The following is a 20,443-nucleotide window of genomic DNA, read 5'->3' on the forward strand; positions in this document are numbered from 1 at the left end:
TTTTGCTTTCACAGAATCAGATGCAAACAAAGACACTAAAAAACCCCAGGAAAATACATTTTAAATATATGACTAAATTTGCCTCAAACATACATGACTTTGTTTGACAGGTCTTTCACCTGGTATTTGGTAAAGCTTTCCTTTTCATTTTCTCTCCTTTTTATTTTCATAGATTGAAATTATGTTTAACAAAGGCAAGCAAAACTGAGAAACAGTAATTTATGTTATCCAAATAATCACTGAACTACTCAATTTGATGTGATATTACATAAGTAAACCATGAATGCCTTTGAAAATTTTAGGAAATTCAAGAAAAATCTTTGAAAATACTTTTTTGGGGGTGGGGTACTGGGGATTGAACTCAGGACCTTGCGCTTGCAAGGCAGGTGCAGTGCCAGTGAGCTAAATCCCCAGCCCTGAAAATACTTTTGTTGTTCACTAATAGAAAAAACTAGACAGTTAAGAAAATGAACAGAAACACATTTGTATCATGATATATACAAAAGTGGTCAATCTAGGACTGGAGGTCAAGTTATGGGAAGCACCACGAAAAAGTTATGTTACTCAACTTTCCATCTTCAACAAATACCTGAGATAATTTCTAAAGAAATGTTTATTTTGGCTCAGTGTTGGAGGTTTCAGCCTGTGGTCAGTTGGCCCCATTGCTTTGGTAGGGCAGAAGCAATAGGTCAGACCTTCTGGCTGAAGTATGTGGCCATGCAAATCTGTCTACTCCTGGTTAAGGAGCAAAAGAAGAAGAAAAGGCCAGGGTCCCACAGAGTCCCTTCAAGGCCACATCTTCATGATCTAAGACCTCCCACTGGCCCCATGTCTTAAAGTTTCTACCGTCTGCCAATTTGCAAGCTGGGAACTAAGCCTTTAACACAAAAGCCTTTGGGGGACTCTTCTGATCCAAATTGTAGCAAAGGTCTTTTATCCCCTGACAAAAATATCTCCTTGGTGACGTTACATAAAAACTCATCTTTTTATGGGCAAAGACAGAGTTTTCTGAAAGATAAAGAAATAGCCTTTCCTATGATCTAAATAAATGGAACACAGAACTGGATTAAGAGGAATGTACCTGAGCTGCATAATCCTACAAGCAGGTGCTTTTTATACGAGAAGGTAAGGGTATGAGCTCAAGTTTAACAGAAACCAGTGGGTCTCAAAATACAATTCCTAGACCAGAGGCAGGATATTAGCATCACTTGGGAACTCAATAGACATGTAAATTCTTGGGCTCACCCAGGTCAACTGAGCCAAAACACAAGGCTGGGGGTAGCAATGTGTTTTAACAAGATTCCAGGAGATTTCAAAGCATATTCTAGTTTGACAATCACTAGCTTAAGGAAAGGCACTGGCAAGAGAGGAATGAAAGAAAGTGCAAGCAGCCAACTCCTGGAAGAGAGCCCTGGTCAAATGGCCCTGTGTCTTTAAGGGAAGGTATTCATTAGCATTTAGCATGCCCATAAGCTGTCAGAAACCATTAAAGAAATCAGGACCCAGATGGAACTTAAGAAGTGAACCACAGAAGAGAACCAGACTAGAGAGGAATTGGGTGGCAAATTGTGGGTATAATCTTGAAATCCACTCTGTCACACAGCCCCTTTAAACCTTGTGCCAAGTATCCAGCAGTGGGCAGCCCAGGGGGCATCTGGAAAAGGATATTAACACAGGATTGTTTCAAGCCCCTCCAATCAGACCTGTGATGCCCTGAGCTTTTGCTCTTGGTACTTATAGACACATAGTGAAAAAAAGAAAACATCTATAAATAAATTGAGATGAAGGACATACTTCTAGATTTTTATTGGTTGAGAATATTTAGATAAGTGAGATTTAAAAAGCCATTTTGTCCGCTCACCCCTGTGATTCCTAGGTTCTTTATTTACTATTGCCACTAAGTGGTCAACTAGACTATGTCATGGACACTTTAGAGGAAAATTTGGTGCCTTTTACAGAAACCTGTTTTATTCTCTCTTTGGAGGGTGATAGGAATGAGAATGAATTTTCTTATGTTGAACTGGCAGCTGTCTTGCTGTGAAGCTTAATAAAACACTAGGATTGGGGACATTTGTCATTTTTAAACATCACCAATTATTCAATCCCTTCTTATTGGGGGAGGATTCTGTACCATAAAAGTCAGATTATTTTGCTCCACGTGTCTGGTAAGTGGCACAAGGGTATCTGACGTACAGTACATGTGGCCAACTGTATGCCCAACACTTAAATTTGAAGAATTTGGAGCAGATGACACAAATAAGAGACAGATTAGTATTCACCCATGGCCTTTACATTCAGCAGCAGGGGTAGAAGCATCAGACTGGGAGATCTGGCAAAAGAATATATGACATGAGGGCTCCTCCTACTTTCTTAGATTCCTGTTTCCTTGTACACTGTTCTTCTCAAAATAGCTCAGTTCTGTGAGCTCGAAGAAATATTTTGAATAAATTTATTCTTGGCCTAGGTTAGCCAGAATTGATTTCTATACCTTGCACTGAAGAACCTTGACTAATAAAGTAGATGTAATGGAAGACTGTTGGAAGAGTGGAGTTCAAATGATGAAGTGAAAGTAGAAATGTTCAATGTAATTAAAAGTGGGTCATTTAAGTACAAGTGCTTCATACATCATTGGAGAAATGAATAACGTTCATGAAGAGAGTTGAGACTGCAGGTAAATATTTCATTAATCATTTTTAGATATAAAATCTTAGGACTAGGAAAGATAAAACCTATGTTAAAGCTATTATTTGTTTCCCATTACCATCTTATTTGTAATTTATTCTTGTCCATACTTAGCCATGAGGTTTGTAAAGGATTTACTTACAAGTTCCAAGGCTGAACATTAGTTCAACTAAAATAATAGTAAATAGTTGGACACAGAATCTAATAAGGGATAATGAAATTTGTTCCGATTTTGCAAAAAGTATCAGAAATGTGATGTGAGGTTATGAAGTCCAATAGAGTCATAGCCCTGTGTGAATATGTGAGAGGACCCATATCTGCCCCAAAACTCCCACACAGAGTCTGAGGAAAAAAATAACAACTAGAATCCATAGCTGGGAGCCAGAGAGGAAAGAAGTGGCATCATTTAAGCAATGAGTCAGACTTCACCTGGAGTTACAAATATCTCTGAATTTTGTTCTGTTATACCAGCTGGAATTCTGTTACACCAATTGGTATTTTCTACATTAGCAATACAAATTGTCTTAATCATTACAATTCTCAACTCCCACCCTTTTTTTCACCATGTACATACAGATTGTCACTAACAATATGAGTAAGCTGGACAATATCATAAAACACTAATGGCTTCTGAGTTTAACCTGATTATATAATGTTATTTCTTTGTTTATAAAGAGATTTCCCTTTTAAAAACCACTTGTCACTATATAATGCTTGGGAGATCTTTGCATCACAATCCACATCTTTCATTTCTTTTGAAGAATCAGTAAATCTAACAAGACTAAACCAGCATTCCAAAATGGCAGCTAAGAATCTTGAACACAGTAGAGTTTGCCTTGAACAAGGCATATGCTTTCCTTCTGACCACAATCCTTACCATTCCCTATGGCCTCACAGGGCCTATCATTTACATTACCCACCTCTGAAAGGATCTTTGTTTGCATCATTTTATGGTTGGTAAGGTCTACTGTGGGTCTTTTAAATTGGAAAGAAACTGCCAGAGGAATTAACACATACTTGGAAGCTTAATCATATTGGACTATAGGAAATTGGAGGGAATAGAACATGATTTAATTGTGAAAATATCCAAATCTTTGATAAACATTTTTCTTCATGGATGAACAAGTTTCCTCATATGTCATCTGGGGCAAAAATTCCATGGTTGCTTAAGCGCAGCCAATTGTGTAAGTATTAATACCATGAGCTTCAAATCTAGACAGACTTGGATTTAAGCCATGAGAATAGCACCCATAATATGTGGTTATCGTGTACATTAAAGTGATAAAATGTAGCAAGAACTTTCTGTGGCACACAGGCATTTACTATGATAGACTGCTCTATTGTATGGTTTTATTCCACCCATGGATACTAGTATTTTTGAGGAGTCTCAACCTGTAAGGTAAATAAATAAGAAATACTTTTATTTTTTCCAGTAACTGCTACTATGATGCTCCCTTGACCAACCTACTGACTTTCTTAATGGACTTGGTTTCCTTAATGATATTAAAGTCCTATATCATCACACTTTAGTCATTACCAGTTACTAAAACAGATTCATTCCCACTAAATATTTAATTTCATGCTGAATCCAAAGCTCTTCCTAGGGCAGGTTAGAGTTGATGCTCTTACAGCTCATTCTGGGTGGAGGAGTATGTCAGATATAATTCCAGAAAAGCCTTTGGTGGTTGCTGGTGTACACACATCTTTCTCTAGTTATTCAAGCAAACGAGAATTAAGGTGGTGTTGTGAAGGGATTTGATAGATGCAGTGAAGGTCTGTCCTAAGTCTGTTGACATTAAATTGGAGAACTTAAATCTGCATCCAGAGGTTAGAGATGGAGAAGACAGAGACTTACCCTGAGAGAAATTCAAGGTGTGAGTCTCCATTGCCATTTTAAGAGATGGAGGAGGGGACCCTGTGGCAAGGATGCAGGTAGCCTATGAGTACTGAGAAAGAATTCAGTCTGGCCAGCAACTTCAGTTCAGCTTTTGAGTCAGGAGTAGGGAACACCCTGTCCCTGGATTTTGGAACTGCCATATTGTGACCTAGTTTCAAGGTGCTAAATCTGTGGTAATTTGTTAGAGACCCATCGAAAACTAATACTGCAGATTTGAAGGTGATAGATGGAGTGAGTATGTGTCATATCTTTCCTAGACTTATTTCTCTTAATTTGGAGCAGGAGGAGGGAGAGGGGAAGACAAATCTTATTTGTAAGTGTTGCTACTGTTGGTCTAGCTCATTGTCCACACTTGCTGTGAATGGGGACAGACTCAAATAAGCCCTGATGATGATGCGGGTGCCTGGGGTGCTGAGTGTCAGTAAGCTCATCAGCTGATCCTGACTTGAGCTTCAGGTGCTTTTAGGTCTCATGTTGGATCCCTGTTAAGCCTGTTTAGAGAAGCTAGTTTCTCACGCCTTCTACTTCAACTCTGGGGCCTGTGGCTTGGAACAGAAAAACCTTTAGTTGCTGAGAATTGAAGGGCTGATCCTTGAGCCTTCTTAGCCTGGAGCCTCATACGTGGCAGTTTCTCAGCAAGCTCTTTCTCCCTCTCTTGTAGTTCAAGGCCATTCTTTAAGTAGCTAGACATCCAACTGGATAAAAAAAGCAACTTTCTCTCAAAACTATGTCCAAGCTTCACAGGTGATTACTTCAAGAGGTGAAACCTTGGGCCTGTCACTCCTTCCCCAGGAAGTGGGCATGGGGAAGGAGACAGTCTCTCTCTCTCAGATATCCACATCTCCTGGGTTGCTGAGTATTCAAAAATCTGAGGCACAGAAGGCCTTCTTTGTATTGAAATGTGGAGAAACTTTACATTACTTGGTACCTTCCAGGCCATCAGTGATAGCACTGCTATTTTGCTAAAAAACATTTTGAAAGGATGTCTTATTCCTATGAAGAGCATAATAACAAAACAACAGAACATGTATTTAATTTCATACTAGGTTTGCACGACATCATTTAATTTTAACATTAAATGAGAACATTCCAGGAATTATGCTAAATAAGAATGATCAAAAACCTAGGTTTTAGCCTAGAGACATTTAGTGTGCCTGTGCATGTGTGTGTGTGTGTGTGTGTGTGAATGCACACACATGTGTGTGAGTGAGAGAGAATGAGACACAGACAGAGAAACAGAGGTACCAGAGAGAAAGAGAGTAATCAGTAGGAACAGTTAACTAATGTTCTACAATACATTTTACCATCTTGAACAACATTAAGATAATAGAAAGGTGAATCCGTGCTGTTTAAAATAGAATTTCGATGAAGTTGTGAATGCTTTTTAATAAAAATAAAAGATAAATTCATTTAAAAACAGTTTTAAATTAAACAGTTTAAGATTTATAATACATATCCTCTTAAATTCCTTCCTTGGCACAATGAATCTATGTACTTTTGTTCTATTTTTTAAAAAAAGATAGATAGGGACGGGAATTTAACTCAGTGGTTCTGCCACCTGCCTCACAAGCGCAAGGTCCCGAGTTCAATCCCAAGTACCAAAAAAAAAAAAAAAGATTGATAGATGATAGATAGACAGACAGACAGACAGATACAGGCAAGTCAGAGGTTTTCTTTGATCTCCCTCAAGTCAGGATCTTAGTGAAAACCAACCAATAATTCTTCACTTGGGGATCCCTAGAGCAGTTTTGGAAAATCTGAGGTTTCCAAATCCAAAGGGTAAATTGCACAAATTTCTTTTTTCTCTCTTTGAATGTGAAATTTAAAATTCATACCATTTTTTATACCCAATCTTTATTTTATGGGTCTGCAAAAGTAACTTTTGAAGTCAGATGTATTTATCAACATATTCACTAGAGACATTTTTTTCTCTAAAGTTTTGGAGGGAGTTCGTAAACTAACCCTAGTATGGTTTAGATATTCATAATTGTTTACACATGTTTCAGTAACAAAATATATTTAGGGGGTAGTACTTTACTTTTAGGATTTGTGACAGCTGGAAATTATTATCATTATGGTTAAAAATGCTCTAACTGGATAATGGTGTTAAAAAGAATATAACATTCTGAAATCTTTCCTCCTAACATGGAACACATATAATTTTATTAGACTGAATTATTAAAATATGGAATAACCGATGTCTAGCCAGTTACAGAAGGTGTCTAAAGAATTAGGTTCTTAGAAAAAACATCATATAAAAAGTGATTGACTTGTTATTATTAGTATTATTATTGTTATACAGAGAAACTTTAATACTTCTTTTAAGGGATAACTAGTTAATATTTCACACACTGCTGTAATAAATTCTAATTAAATCTTTTAAGAAATAGGACATCTTTTCTAATCATGGTACAATGTATCAAATACTTTAGAGAAATGTAAAGATTATTTTCATATTTGCTTTTCAGAAAAAAAGAGGACGATTAATAAGGGATTCTGTGGCTCCCAGAACCTGTTTCTTCCAGGCAGCGAGACTATGTTAAGAGCCAAGAGGAAGCAAAGTTCAAAGGAAATTCATCTAATATTTGCGCTGTGGCTGTGGAAGGGGTGAGAGACTGTTCACTGACGGCATGTGGCCAGTTGGCAGGGAGGGCAGCGTGCCAGACCGATGGGTTATCGTGATCACAGATGGACTTAGCATGGGAAGAAAGATGCCAGAGCTCCAGACCATGCAGGTTATTTTGGGAGCTTTACACGAATCATTAGTTTTTTTTTATTCAGTGCCAGTATTGACACAGAGAAATATATTTGTTTATTTCCTAACAAAACACAAGCCCATAAACGTCACCAAGAGTTGATATAATAACTACCTCTTCTATGTTAATAGCACGGCCTAACAAAGCACCTCTTATTCATTGATCAAGTATTGAAGACTTTCAGATTATCAAAGTAGATCTCATTCTTGGAGACACAAAGCAAGGAAGACTCTCAGTAATGATTTTTAACTACCTCTAAATACACGGCATTCCTTTCATCAAAACAATTTTTTACAGTTTTAATATTTTGTGACATCCAAGACAATCCCTCTGAGACTTAACAAATAAGGGCATGGAATAGTTAAGTACATATTCTAAAGAAGAACATGAACCCTTTTTAGTCAAGGAGAGTAGCCAGCAATTTGCAATCCATCATCATTGTACAGATTTAGAATTGTTTCTGCATTAATGGCTTTCTTTTCTTTTTTTTTTTTTTTTTGGTACCAGGGATTGAACTCAGGACCTTGCACTTGCATGGCAGGTGCCAGAACCACTGAGCTAAATCCCAGGTCCTAAACCATTCTTTTTTTTTTCTTGGTACCGGGGATCGAACTCAGGTCCTTGTGCTTGCGCAGCAGGCTGCGAAACCACTGAGCTAAATCCCCGGCCCATTAACGGCTTTCTTAAGGATAAGGTGCTGGCTTCAAGAACTCAGGGAACTTGTCTGTGCCTGGATGCAAGAGCCCTTCTACAAAAGGCACAGACCACTAGGAGGTTCAATACTTGACACATGGGTCCTCCTCCTTACTCTGCCACACACAGGCACTCATAGGTGGTGCTTTTGGAAGGTGATGAAATCATGGGAGTGAAGTAACTGATTTTCTGTTTGGCAATGAGATCTGGTCAAAAGAGGTGTGTCACTGGAGGCAGACCTGGAAAGATATATCTCCCTCCCTGGCTTGCTCCTTCAGTCTTTGCTTCCTGGCTACTGTGGTGATGTGAGCAGCTTTTCCCTGCTAGACCCTCCCCTCATGCCCTTTCTGCACAGAGCCTGCCAACCACAGCTGTAACTGTGACAAAACAAACCTCTCCTTTAAACTGTGGGTGTTGGGTACTGTGTCTCAGCAAGGAGAAAAATGACCAATGCATCTTGGTAAGTGGTTGTGAATGGACTCAGGCAAGTTATTTACATACATGGTGAGCTGCTGCACATCAATGATCCCCCAACGCAAAAGTTTAGTGTAACACTGGAACACAAGACTCAAATACCCTTACTTACAAGAGCAGAGCTGCTGGCCACAGAGTTTTTGGTCCATCCTACACCAGGAGACACTGGTGTTACTCACACTTCCTCTACTCATGTCTTCCCGTTCTCAGCTTTGGCCACTCATTCCTACCCCACACATAACTGTCACAGGGCTCCCTGGCACGCTTGGCCCCTTCCTCACAGCCCTCCCACTCCGTGAAGATCATATGCTAAGTGGGTTTGGAAGGGTCCCAACATCTCAACCTCATCTGTAAATTTTCTTCCATAAAAAAATTAATGACAAGAAGTTTCAAACACTAACCTTAAAATTAATCCTTGGATGCCAAAGCCTTTTGGAAAATATATATTTCATTCAGCAATCTTGTTTTAGAACGTCACACAGTGGCCAAGAGAAGAGCTCCTAAATAACGGAGCTGTGGAGCCAGGATCCCTGCATTCAGAAACGAGCTCTGCTACTTAAGCTCCAAGGCCCTGGCAAGTTCTCTGTGCCTTCATTTCTCCAGCTCTGATGTGAGAAATCACCAAACTATCTACCCTATATTTTGCTTTGAAAATTGAGTTAATAAATGTAAAACAATTAGAGCAGTAACTGCCACCCAATAGCAGCTAAATACATATTAAATAATAGTTCTTGTGCTTACCGCCCTCATTGGAGGAAAGATAGACTATTTAATAAATGGTGTTGGAAAAACTGGATTTCAACCTGCCAAAGATTAAAACTAGACCCATACCTATTACCACGCACTAAATTAAGATCAAAGTGGATTAAAGATCTAAATATTAAGACAGAAACACTAAACTTGGTGGAAGATAAGTTAGGGAGAACTCTGGAAGACACTGGCACAGGAAAAGACTTTATGAACAAAACCTGAGTAGCACGGGAACTAGCACAAAGAATCAACAACTGGGATCTCATCTTATTGAAAAGCTTCTGCACTGCAAGAGAAACCACCAATAAAGCTAAGAGACAACCTACAATATGGGAAAAAAATTTAGCAGCTGTACCTTAGACAAAGGACTACTATTTAGAATATATAAAGAACTGAAAAAAATCAGACTCCCCCAAATTCAAAGACCCAATTCAAAAATGGCCATCCGAAATGAACAGACATTTCTCAAAGACTTAAAAGCAGCAAATAAATATATGAAAAAATGTTCAACATCACTGGTCATTTGAGAAATGCCAATGAAAACAACACTGAGATTCCAGCTCACCCCAGAAAGAATGGCTGGTATCAAGAAATCAACCAATAATAAATCCTGGTGGGGGTGTGGGGAGAAAGGAACCCTTCTCCATTGTTAGTGGGAGTGTAGACCAGTGCAACCACTGTGGAAATCAGTACGGAGATACCTCAGAGAACTAGGCTCAGAGGTCCCATTTGACCCAGCTATTCCTCTGCTGAGGATCTTCCCAAAAGAATTAAAAGAATCATTCCACAGCAATATATGTGCACCCATATTTATAGCGGCACAGTTTGTAATAGCTAAACAGCCCAAGTGCCCATCAATTGGAAACTGGATAAAGAAGATGTGATTTTTTAATAAAATGGAGTACTACTCAGCCATAAAGAACAAGAAACTAGAATCATTTATAGCTAAATGGATGCATATTAAGGCCATACTCATAAGTGAAATAAATAGGACATGTGTAAATACCAAATAGTTTCTCCAGTGTGAAAAACTGAAAGTGTAAATAAGAATTTAAATGATTAAAATGAATAATCGATCATTTGAAATAGGAAGAAAAGGTCCAAAGGTGTAGAGGAGGTGGGAGAGGGAGGGGAAAGGAAAGGAGGGAAAGGAAACATTACAAGAAAAGAAAAATAATGTAAACATAATGTAAACAAAGTCTATGTAAATAGGGAAGGGTGGAGGGGGTGAAGGGCACACAGGTAATGGGGAAAAAAATAAGAACCAAGATACATCATGGACAGGTACAAGCACCCAATGTTAAATGTAAATGTATTGTTTATGTAAAATGTACCAATAAAAGAATTTAAGGATAAAAAATAATAGTCCTTTTAAAAGTTCTCAAAGAGAACAAATCTCTATGAAGATACATTAGCATTTGGAAAATATTCAAAAGTCATTTAGAACAAATTCTGATTTTTAACAAGTGAGAAAGTGTTAAGCAGTTTTGTTGAAATTATGATACAAACATATGTGGAATAAGACTTGCTTCCTCATTTAGCTTCTTAAGTAAAAGTAAGTTTATGGGTCTTGGAAATGACAACTTTCAAAATGATAGTATGAGATTATGCATAGGAAAACTTTTAATTGCATTGTGGTTGTACCTTGTGCATTACAAAACACAGGTAACACTTGCACCTTTAGTTGCTTATTTATAAAAATGCCACAGAGAACACTGATCTCACCCATAATGGAACCAATGGGACAATATCTCTTAAGGATGTTCTTAGTTTGAGCAAAGAAATTGTTCTTTTCTTTTTGTTAACTCAAATTCTTAGTCTCTCAGCTGAAATTGATAGTAAGATGAGGTATAAATTTAATCATGTGATTGTCAAAATTAAAGTATATGTTTAAGGCAAAACTTACCCTCAGTTCTGAAATTTTTAAAATCACATTCACTACAAATTTTATTGTACAATTTAGCCTGTGTAACTTATTTTGTAAAGCCCTTCATATTTTGACATCTGATTAAATCTAAACTTCAATATAAGCAAGATGAAAATCTGTAACACAATTTACTAGGCTTCTATACAAAAAAGAGTCTATGTTTTAAGCTTTTCTCTTGAACTAATCCGGTTACATTTTATCTGTTTAATTTATATTTAATTTTATGAGTTCTTTCTGTGCCCAAGCACTGTTCCAAAATTTTTGTAATATTAAATGGATTTTTTTCCTGAAAACTTCTCTCTAGGGAGAATCTTATTCTTCTCCTTAAATGGCAGATGAGAAACTTGCCCAGGATCTCCAAAAAAGTAAGTCTTGATCCGTGACTCAAATCCAGACAGCACAAGTAGTGTTTTGATCAAAGTATTTTAGAAAGATTATTTCACTTAAGGAAAATTTCTCCCTCCCTACTATTTCTTACACTTTTGAAATCCAGGTCTTTTATCTTTGTTAGGAATTTAATTTTAAATATCATGTCATGTCAAGAATCCCACGTGCAATATTTCTTTTCCAAATCATTAGATCTAGAAAGGTTATCATCAAGCAAGTGGTAGGTACAGGAATGAGCAATGTCGGGGGAGGGATTTAGTGAAACCCCTAACAGTTGAGTGGAAGTTGGCACCACATTACAAAAGAATGAGGTCTTGAGGAGCAGGAGATCCATTGATGTAGAAAGCCCATTCTCCTTTGAAGATGGGGTCATGTGCAATGTTTTAAGCTCAGTCCTACCTTAAAAAAAGGGATATGGATGAAAAAGAAAACAAGAAAAATTAGCAGTATTTTCAAAAGAAGTTGAATATGTCAACAGTAAAGTGTCCTATTTCTGTCTTCAGGAAACATGTGTCAAAACAGCTTGTAGTTCTGCTATTGGTGAAACCATCTGCAAAGAATATTCCATTCCCTGTTTTTGTTCCTACAACAGCACATGCCGATTAAAGGAAATGTCATAGTTAAATGGATGTGAAAATTTTCTCAGCATTACCTAACTGAAGCATTGGGCCAAGCTTTTTTTGAACAAAAAAATGATTTGTTACATCCCGCTGAAAGAAAGCACATCAGTATATTTGACTACTGACAATATAAACAATTTCAATGATAGATTACTAATATTCTCTGTATTTTCAGGAGTACCATTACCTTTATCTCATGACCACTTTTTGATCCTGGGAGGGGAAAGCAATGACTAGGTGGCAACTTACAGACATTTATGTGTAAAGTAAATATTGGACTTGGTGATGTTTTGCTTTAAGAAATACAGTGTAACAGGGCCAGGGATTTAGATCAGTGGTTCTGCTGGCTGCCACATGAGCGCAAGGTCCAGAGTTTGATCCCTGGTACCAAAATAAATAAATAAATTAATTAATTAATTTTAAAAAAGAAATACAATGTAACAATTGCTGGTTCTCTGTACTAATAAGATCAAAAGACTATACATAATTCCGAGATGCTATAGTGTTATATAAATACTAATGTATTTATTAATGAAACCATGAGTGCTACAATGTGTATACATCTTTACTATGGTTCCTGGAAAAAGGAGATACTCAATAAATTGAATTGTAATCATGTATATTCATGCAAGAAATGAAATTATCTTTATTATGTTTGTCACTGCTAACAATATCCTGCTTCAGATTATGAGTCACCAGGATAGAAGTTTTTCACCTGGGGTTTTTCGTACTTCTGAAATAGTATACAGCATTGGATGTGTATGTTGTTTCTGAAATAGTATACAGCACTGGATGTGTATGTTTCCTGCACAAAATTTTCATCACATGTTCAAAGGGGTGCTACTTCCAAACATTTAAGAACCACAGGAATTGTTTGCTTTAATAACTCATCCTAGGGGGAGCTAAATTTTGTTTCTTAAAATATCTTTTTAAAAATAAATCATGTTTTAGAGTTGTTTTGATTGCAAGAGGAGGACTTACAGAAATGGACAACCTAGTTCCAAAATCTTACCATCGTCTCTCTCCTGGTCTATATCTATGCCAGAGTTCATACTTTAAAAATGAGGAAGAACAAGGAAAATGAGAGATAAAAGAGCTAGGGGCCCATAGCAACAACTAAATCCCACAAAAAATGGGTATTAAGAATTGAAGTTATCAAAGAGATGTCCCTCATCTGTTTTTCTTTTAACTTCTGCCCTTTAAAGGTTTCAAATGTCACGTCTGAGATCCAGTTACTCTGATAGAACAACCACAAAAACTCTAAGGTTTCTTTCTATTTCCCTGTCTAGTGCAGCAATCAAAAACCCCACTCTTAGGGCCGGGGATTTAGCTCAGTGGTTTTACTGCCTGCTGTGCAAGCGCAAGGACCCAAGTTTGATCCCCGGTACAAAAACAAACAAATAAACAAACAAACAAAAAACCTCACTCTTAGAATGTGAAAGAAAGCGTAGATGTCAAGCAAAAATGAGGGAAGGGAGCAGAAATTTGTACTCAGAAAAACTTCTCTAGATGCTGTAGGAAACCAGGAAGATGTAATGCTCTTGTACCTTTTATTGGCTTTACTGTGTAATGGCAGTAAAAGTTTGCTTCTTCTAGTAAAGGAAGCAGATGTAGCCTGGAGAAACATGCAGAACAGATGTGCTGAACAAAGCTTTGATTTAAATAATAAATTATCAGACCATAAGTTATATTAACTCATGCGGTGAATGTTTAACATCACTCTTTCACCAACACAGAAAGATCATTTGTATAATCACTAAAGTAGATAGATCATCATATAAGAACATAATTCTCTCATCTTTACTTGTTTTTTTTAGAAAACTAAATACCAAATAAAGATTCCTATGGCTTGTATGTGTGTAAATGTTTCCCTGCCACTGAGGCCTACACATTCAGAATGCCAGGTGTGCCTACCTTGGCGCTACATGGGTTTTGAAGACAGGTTGTAAAGGATTGCTTGGTCCATGAACACAAAACTTGCAATGCCTGGAAAGGCTAGATGTTTAAGTCAGGGGCCCTCCCTTAACAAGGCTTGTAAGAATGTACGCTGTCTGGGTCTTTGATGTTAAAATCACTGTTGTTGCTGTAGATCCTTCACAGTGAAGTAGAAGAGCAGGGCCACCTTCTTTGGTAGGCACAGTAAACATACAATACTTTCAGGTACTCATGAAAATGTTTGACTCTCTGACCATGTTTAAACAGGTGAGCCTAATCTAAGATGTTGGGTAGGTTAGGAGTATTAAATAAATTTTCGAGAGGCTACAAAGTGTTTAACAGGATGCAACGCTACTGTAAGTTGAGAAGCACCTATACTCAAATGCCACCTTTGTCACTAATTACGTTTGTCTCATAGGAAGCATGGACATGATTTCTAACCATTCTAAAGCCTTAGTTTCTCCATACATTGAAAAAAATGAAAGAGGGATAAAATATCACCTATTTTCAAGGTTGGTGAAACATTCAAGGTGGTGGACATTAAATAAGATGAGAAGGGAAAATATTTAAGTCAATAAAATTCTATAAATATTGCCAGGAATTTAGCTCAGTAGTTCCGCTGCCTGCCTCGAAAGCACATGGTCCCGAGTTCAATCCCTGGTACAAAAAAACCCCCAAAACCTACAAATACTGGATTACCAGCTCTGCTGCTGTTGTTGCTATTGTCTTCTCCTATAATGCACAGTATGTTTCAAAGAAGAAAATGTATTGCAGGAACTTAATAACCCATTACTGGTTGAGAGCACTCCACTACAGTACAGATTGTAATACTGGAAAATTAAATCTCATTCCTCTGGTAAATTGAAGTAGGCAAGATAACTAAGATTCACAAAAAATGAGTATATAATGGATATTACAATTTTGTAAACTAACAGGATTTATTAAATAAGTATTGATGGATGAACTCTTGTTCTCTTATTAGGGACATTTGCTAAGATATTAGTCAACTATCACCTTGAGGTTTTTTATAATAGTTCTCTGTAGTGTTGGAAGGGTTCAAAAATAAATTAAGGATTTATAATGCATTTTCAAATACTATAATTGGAGTCATTCACACATCATTTAATAACTCAGCATCTAAATGGCTAATTAAAAAAGTAGCAAATGCCAGTTTTTAATATATAGGTAAATACTAAAAAATCTCTTTAAAAATATTATATTCTCTTTCCTTGGTATTTTTTCTTTGTGAGTTATAATCCATCTTAAGTTGAAAACTGGTTCTAGCAAATAGATTCACAGAACATACCCACCTAGGCTTCTTCTATACGACCTTTCTGTCAATTTTATTTATGGCTCTATTCTGGCATAACAATTTGGGAACAAAATGTATATGGAAACATAGACCATCTACACAAATCAATTTCTATGGATGTTATATTGTTATCCCTATCAAAATTTTTTGATTTTGGAAGGGGTATTTAAAGAAATATTTCTCCATATGCATTTTAATTTCCTTAGAACATAAATATATTTTATTAATTCCTAAATATGACATTTTCCAGGCACAATAACAGTTTATTTATTACTTTCTAAAACCTTCTTTATAACAGCTAAACAGTACATTATTCATGGGTAAATCAAAATGAAATAACAGTCTAAGTATGCTGTATCATGTTTTTACATTTCATTAAGAACATGTTTTCTATAATTGAATGCATATTTATGATTATAATAATTGCATTAGACTGAAATGATGGCAGATTACTGAGTAGAATAAATCTGTCAAAATATTTCCATTGGCTAGAAATGATTAAAATTATAAGGATGAAACAAGAAAAGTATAGTTTTTCAATGTATAATATTGAAGGTATACATTTATGTTATTCATACTTCTAGTAAATACACAGTACAGTGGAAAACCAGGGACTCTTATTAGCCTAAATTAATGGTTCTCAATTGGGGTTGATTTTGTCCCTCAGGGAGCATTGCGAGCGTATGAGGACACACGTGGTTGTCACAACTTGGGCACAAAGTCTGTTAGTGAAATCATTTAGTGGATAAAGGCCAAGGATGATTCTAAACAGCCTGCAATACACAAGACAGCTTCCCGAATCAAAGAATTATCCAGCTCCAAATGGCAGTAGAGGTGAAGTTGAGACACCTGGCCCATCTAATACTTCTCTCAGTTGTATAAATTAGGCCTTTCTCCCTCACCCACAGTACTAAACTAGGAGAAGGTTTCGTGGCTACCACATACATTTTCTAATTGGTACAATAATAATTGGAATATAGATATTAAATAAATTCAAATAGTAGGTACGTAGTGATGCTTGAAAATGTAGATGCTATAAAATATCTAACAAAGTTACTTTATTATTTACCAAAAGTCATAGTAATTAATTTTTAATGGGATAATATTTGATTTGACTTCTGTTCCCTGTTGTCTTTTGGTAAAATGATGAAGTGAATTGATGCCCAAAAGGTAGATGAACAGAGGGAGGAAAAATTAAGTGGCTTGAATAATTAGCAATTGAATTCTATCTCCCTTTTTTTGGTTATGGATTGCCATTTGTGTTTGGTATGGTCTGATTGTAACCTAAAATACATTTGTTAGAATTTAATCCCCATTATAGTAGTATTAAAAGATGGGGCCTTTGGGGAAGTGAATAAATCATAAGGGTGTGGCACACCTGTATGGATTAGTGCTTTAAGAAAGGGCTGAAGGGAAATAGCTTAGCTCTTTTATTTTTCTTTTTGGCTCTCCCTGAATATGGGGATACAGTACCTTCCCTTTTTGCGTTTTTGTTTTTGTTTTTGTTTTTGCCCCTTCTACCATGTCAGATTTATGGAAAAGACCTTATCAGACCTCAAATGTCAATGTCTTTATCTTGGACTACAGCCTCCAGAACTGTGAGAAAATAAATTTCTGTTCTTAATAAATTACCCAATCTCAGGTATTTTGTTATAGCAGCACAAATAGTTTAAGACAATGTTCATTTATAATTTAGTAATGGAGTCTATTACCCCAAATTTAATTTAAAATATAAGGCAAAATTGTAGTTTTCCTTTTCCTCAAAAAGTAGAACATGATTAAGTTTAATACATTTCCTTTTAGCTTTATGTGTATAGGTTTTGGGGGATCCAAATATAACAGCCTATTAATCTACAGTAGTTCTCTTCTGACCTTTAGCCTTAAGACTACTGTGAGGGCACAATGATTATCATTGACAGAAAAGAAAAAGAATTTGGAAAACCAATATTTTTTTAAGTCTCATGAAATATATTTCTTTAGCAGTTCTAATTTGGAAATTCTCAAATACTCAAGAATTGATGGGGCATTAGAAATTTTATTCTTTGCTCTTTATATTGGAACTTTTATCATGTTGTTGGCCTCCGAATTCCAGTTTTAGCTGGAGTGTAAGGTAAAGAAATTCTACCTCTGCTGTTACTTTCTTCCAGTTTATGAGGTTGTCGGAGCCTAGTTAAGTGTCTAGCAATCTATATTTTTCGTGACACGGTTTTCTGTTCACTCATTTGGCAATTTTTAAAAGAAAAGTTAAAAAAAATACTAGTCCTTATTAGGCACTGTTCCGTGTTATAAAATATAGTACTTATTGTAGGACCACACGTAAAAGTTAAATTGAGGCCTTCTGGAAATTATTCTTTAAATGACCGAAATACTTTTCTACAATCATCTGTGGATTTATTCCATAAGAAATATCTAATATTTTCCTTTCTATTTTAGCAGATTGCTAATATAATCTATTCTCTAAGTAAATTATATAGTAATTACTTGTTTCTGATCAATATATTTGAGAAGCATGTCTTAGAAGATAACTACATATGTTTTCTCACTAATAATTTTTTCTTACTTTACTGAGGCACAGTTCACATGCAAATATATCCAAATGTACATATAAATTTTATATACTATAAAATTTGTATGCAATAAATTGCAAAAGTCTTAAGTGCACAGTTAAATTTTAATATATCTATATACTACTTGGTAATAGATATAAACACCACTCACATCAAGATGCAAGAATTTATTTACAAAGCTTCCCCATGCTTAGAGGTGCCTATACATTCTAGGAAATTACTATTCTGAATCCTGTCATCATAGATTTGTTTTGCCCATTCAAAACTTCATATAAATAAAATATATTATGTTTTTATATGTCTGGCTTCTTTTTATCAACATAAATATGGGAAATTCTTCTATGGTGTATGTATAGTAATATTTATTTTTAACAACAGTATTGTGTTGTATTTATCTCTTTTCTTGAATTGTTTCCAACTTTTAGCTATTCTGAATAAGACTCATATAGAGTTTTTTATATGTATTTTGATGGACATATGACTTCATTTATCATGGGTATATATCTAGTTTATCTTATAAACCTATAGGATATACAGAGAGTTACATTTGGTAAATATAGGCAAAGCTTCCCAAAGCTACCAAACATTTCACCACCAGCGTGTGAAAGATAAATTATTCTACTAAAAATGATAAAAATATTTAGTTTGGAAATAATTCTATACACACAAACATGAAAATACTTACAAAAAGCAAATCTTCTAGGTTTTTGTTCATTTTTTAACATTTTTGGCATGGCTTTATTATTTGTTTTCCAATTTAGAAAAAGATTGAGCAACTCAAAGCAAACTGAAAAGTGGGAAACGAAGAGAGCATATTTTGAACTTTTCTCCAAACTCTAGCCCAATGTTTCTTCAAGAAAACAAGTATTAATATCTATTCCATTAAAGTGAAATCAAATAAACATGGAAATGCAGCACATTGTATATATTCTTCTTTTGAAGGGCAACCACTTAAATTAGTATATTAAAGATCAGGAAGCCTTACAACAAAAAATCATCATTAACTTTAATCCATTACTTTGCAAACCTATTTGTCCGTGGAACCCTGTTCTGCTGTACCTTTTTAAAGAACAACTATTAATAACCTTCAAAATGATCATTCTGTCTTGCTTTAGACCATTCTTTAAACCAGAATGACAGTCCTTTTATTTTAGTGATAATTCATAAATAAGAGATATGTGTGTGGGGGGGTGGACTTGAGCTCAGTGGTTCTGCCACCTGCCTCGCAAGTGTAAGGACCTGAGTTTGAACCCCAGTACAAAAAAAAAAGAGAGAGAGAGAGATATGCAATTCATTGGAAAATAAAAATTTCAGAGATAGGTATCCTTGTGAAATGGTATGAAGTTTGGGGAGATAGATTGGATAATTGTGATGATGGGAGTGGGAACAGGATTATGGTGTTTGGCCATTAAGTAAAAATACAAACACACATAGTACTCATACTACCTGCCAAGGCCCAGCTGGACATACCTCTCTTTAAGTAATCCTCTACACTTCAAAACACCCAGTAGCATATTCATCCATTTGATATGATGTGAGTATATTTGCAATTATGCTTTCTGAATGGATTAGTGCCCATTACTACTTGTGTGGAATCATCTGAAATGGGGGTACTTGTATGATATAAGATATTGTAGACGATTATACATACAATACTACAAAAAGCCAAAAGCAGAGGAAAGAGCCACAAAACAAGACAAAAATCTCAGGATAACAGTCACTCCCCTACAAAAGCAATAAGGCTACAAAATGGTATGAGTTGCTCAAAGGAGAAAGCACAGCCTTGAGACATGATTAATGTATGAGAAGTATATCTCTCCTAAGCAAATTTAATTTCATTCATTTATTATTCCTTCTGTAAAAGAGTTCCATAAGTTTTCCTCTCATTGTTTCAAATGAATTCCATTGAATCCAGTTTAAAATGTCAAAAGTAGATCCAGGGACAAATCCAAGAAAAGCAGCACAATTTAAGAGAGAAATGTGAAGCCAAATTTCATAAGTGCTGGTATTCAGACATGTTTTTAAAACTGTAACCACAATAAATGCCTGAACACAATATATACAGGGAGTAGCCACCACACCATAAAGAAACCACTAGGACAGTGAGTTGCCTGAGATACCTGCCTGGTACTCACTTTTGCTGTTTTGCAGAGGCCACATTTTAAATCTAAGAGCCTATGATTTCTTGTAACAATTTTCATTTGGCATTTTTCACCTGAGTTAACAAATCATTCCCAATGCAACTCAAGTGCAAATATAGAATTCACTTACCTGCACAAAACCACAAGCTTTGAAGTCCTCAAAGAAAGGCAGACTTGGGCGGTCTTCTCTATAAATGGACAGTTTATATGTGATCAGGGTCTTGCCCTCTGCTGGAGATTTATCCACCACCACTATTGAGATTTTGTTCATTCCTAAACCTAGAGGGTATTTGGCAAAGCTA

General features: G+C 36.0%; 1 protein-coding gene across 4 annotated transcripts in view; it reads right to left on the reverse strand.

Moving 5' to 3' along the window:
- Cped1 (cadherin like and PC-esterase domain containing 1) overlaps window positions 1–20,443 on the reverse strand; it is a 280,168-nt gene that overhangs the window by 108,766 nt on the left and 150,959 nt on the right. For all 4 annotated transcript variants that reach the window (XR_002386702.2, XR_002386701.2, XM_021237581.2 and 1 more), the window contains one exon: window positions 20,272–20,440. Coding sequence is in view for 2 of the 4 variants with exons in the window: in XM_021237581.2 (XP_021093240.2) it covers window positions 20,272–20,440 (169 nt within the window). In the remaining 2 variants the exon portion in view is untranslated. The remainder of the gene's footprint in view (window positions 1–20,271; window positions 20,441–20,443) is intronic.

Source organism: Heterocephalus glaber, unplaced genomic scaffold (assembly GCF_053883595.1).
Source record: "Heterocephalus glaber isolate CG9 unplaced genomic scaffold, H.glaber_assembly_v1.0 deba00000546, whole genome shotgun sequence".
NCBI classification, from domain to species: domain Eukaryota; kingdom Metazoa; phylum Chordata; class Mammalia; order Rodentia; family Bathyergidae; genus Heterocephalus; species Heterocephalus glaber.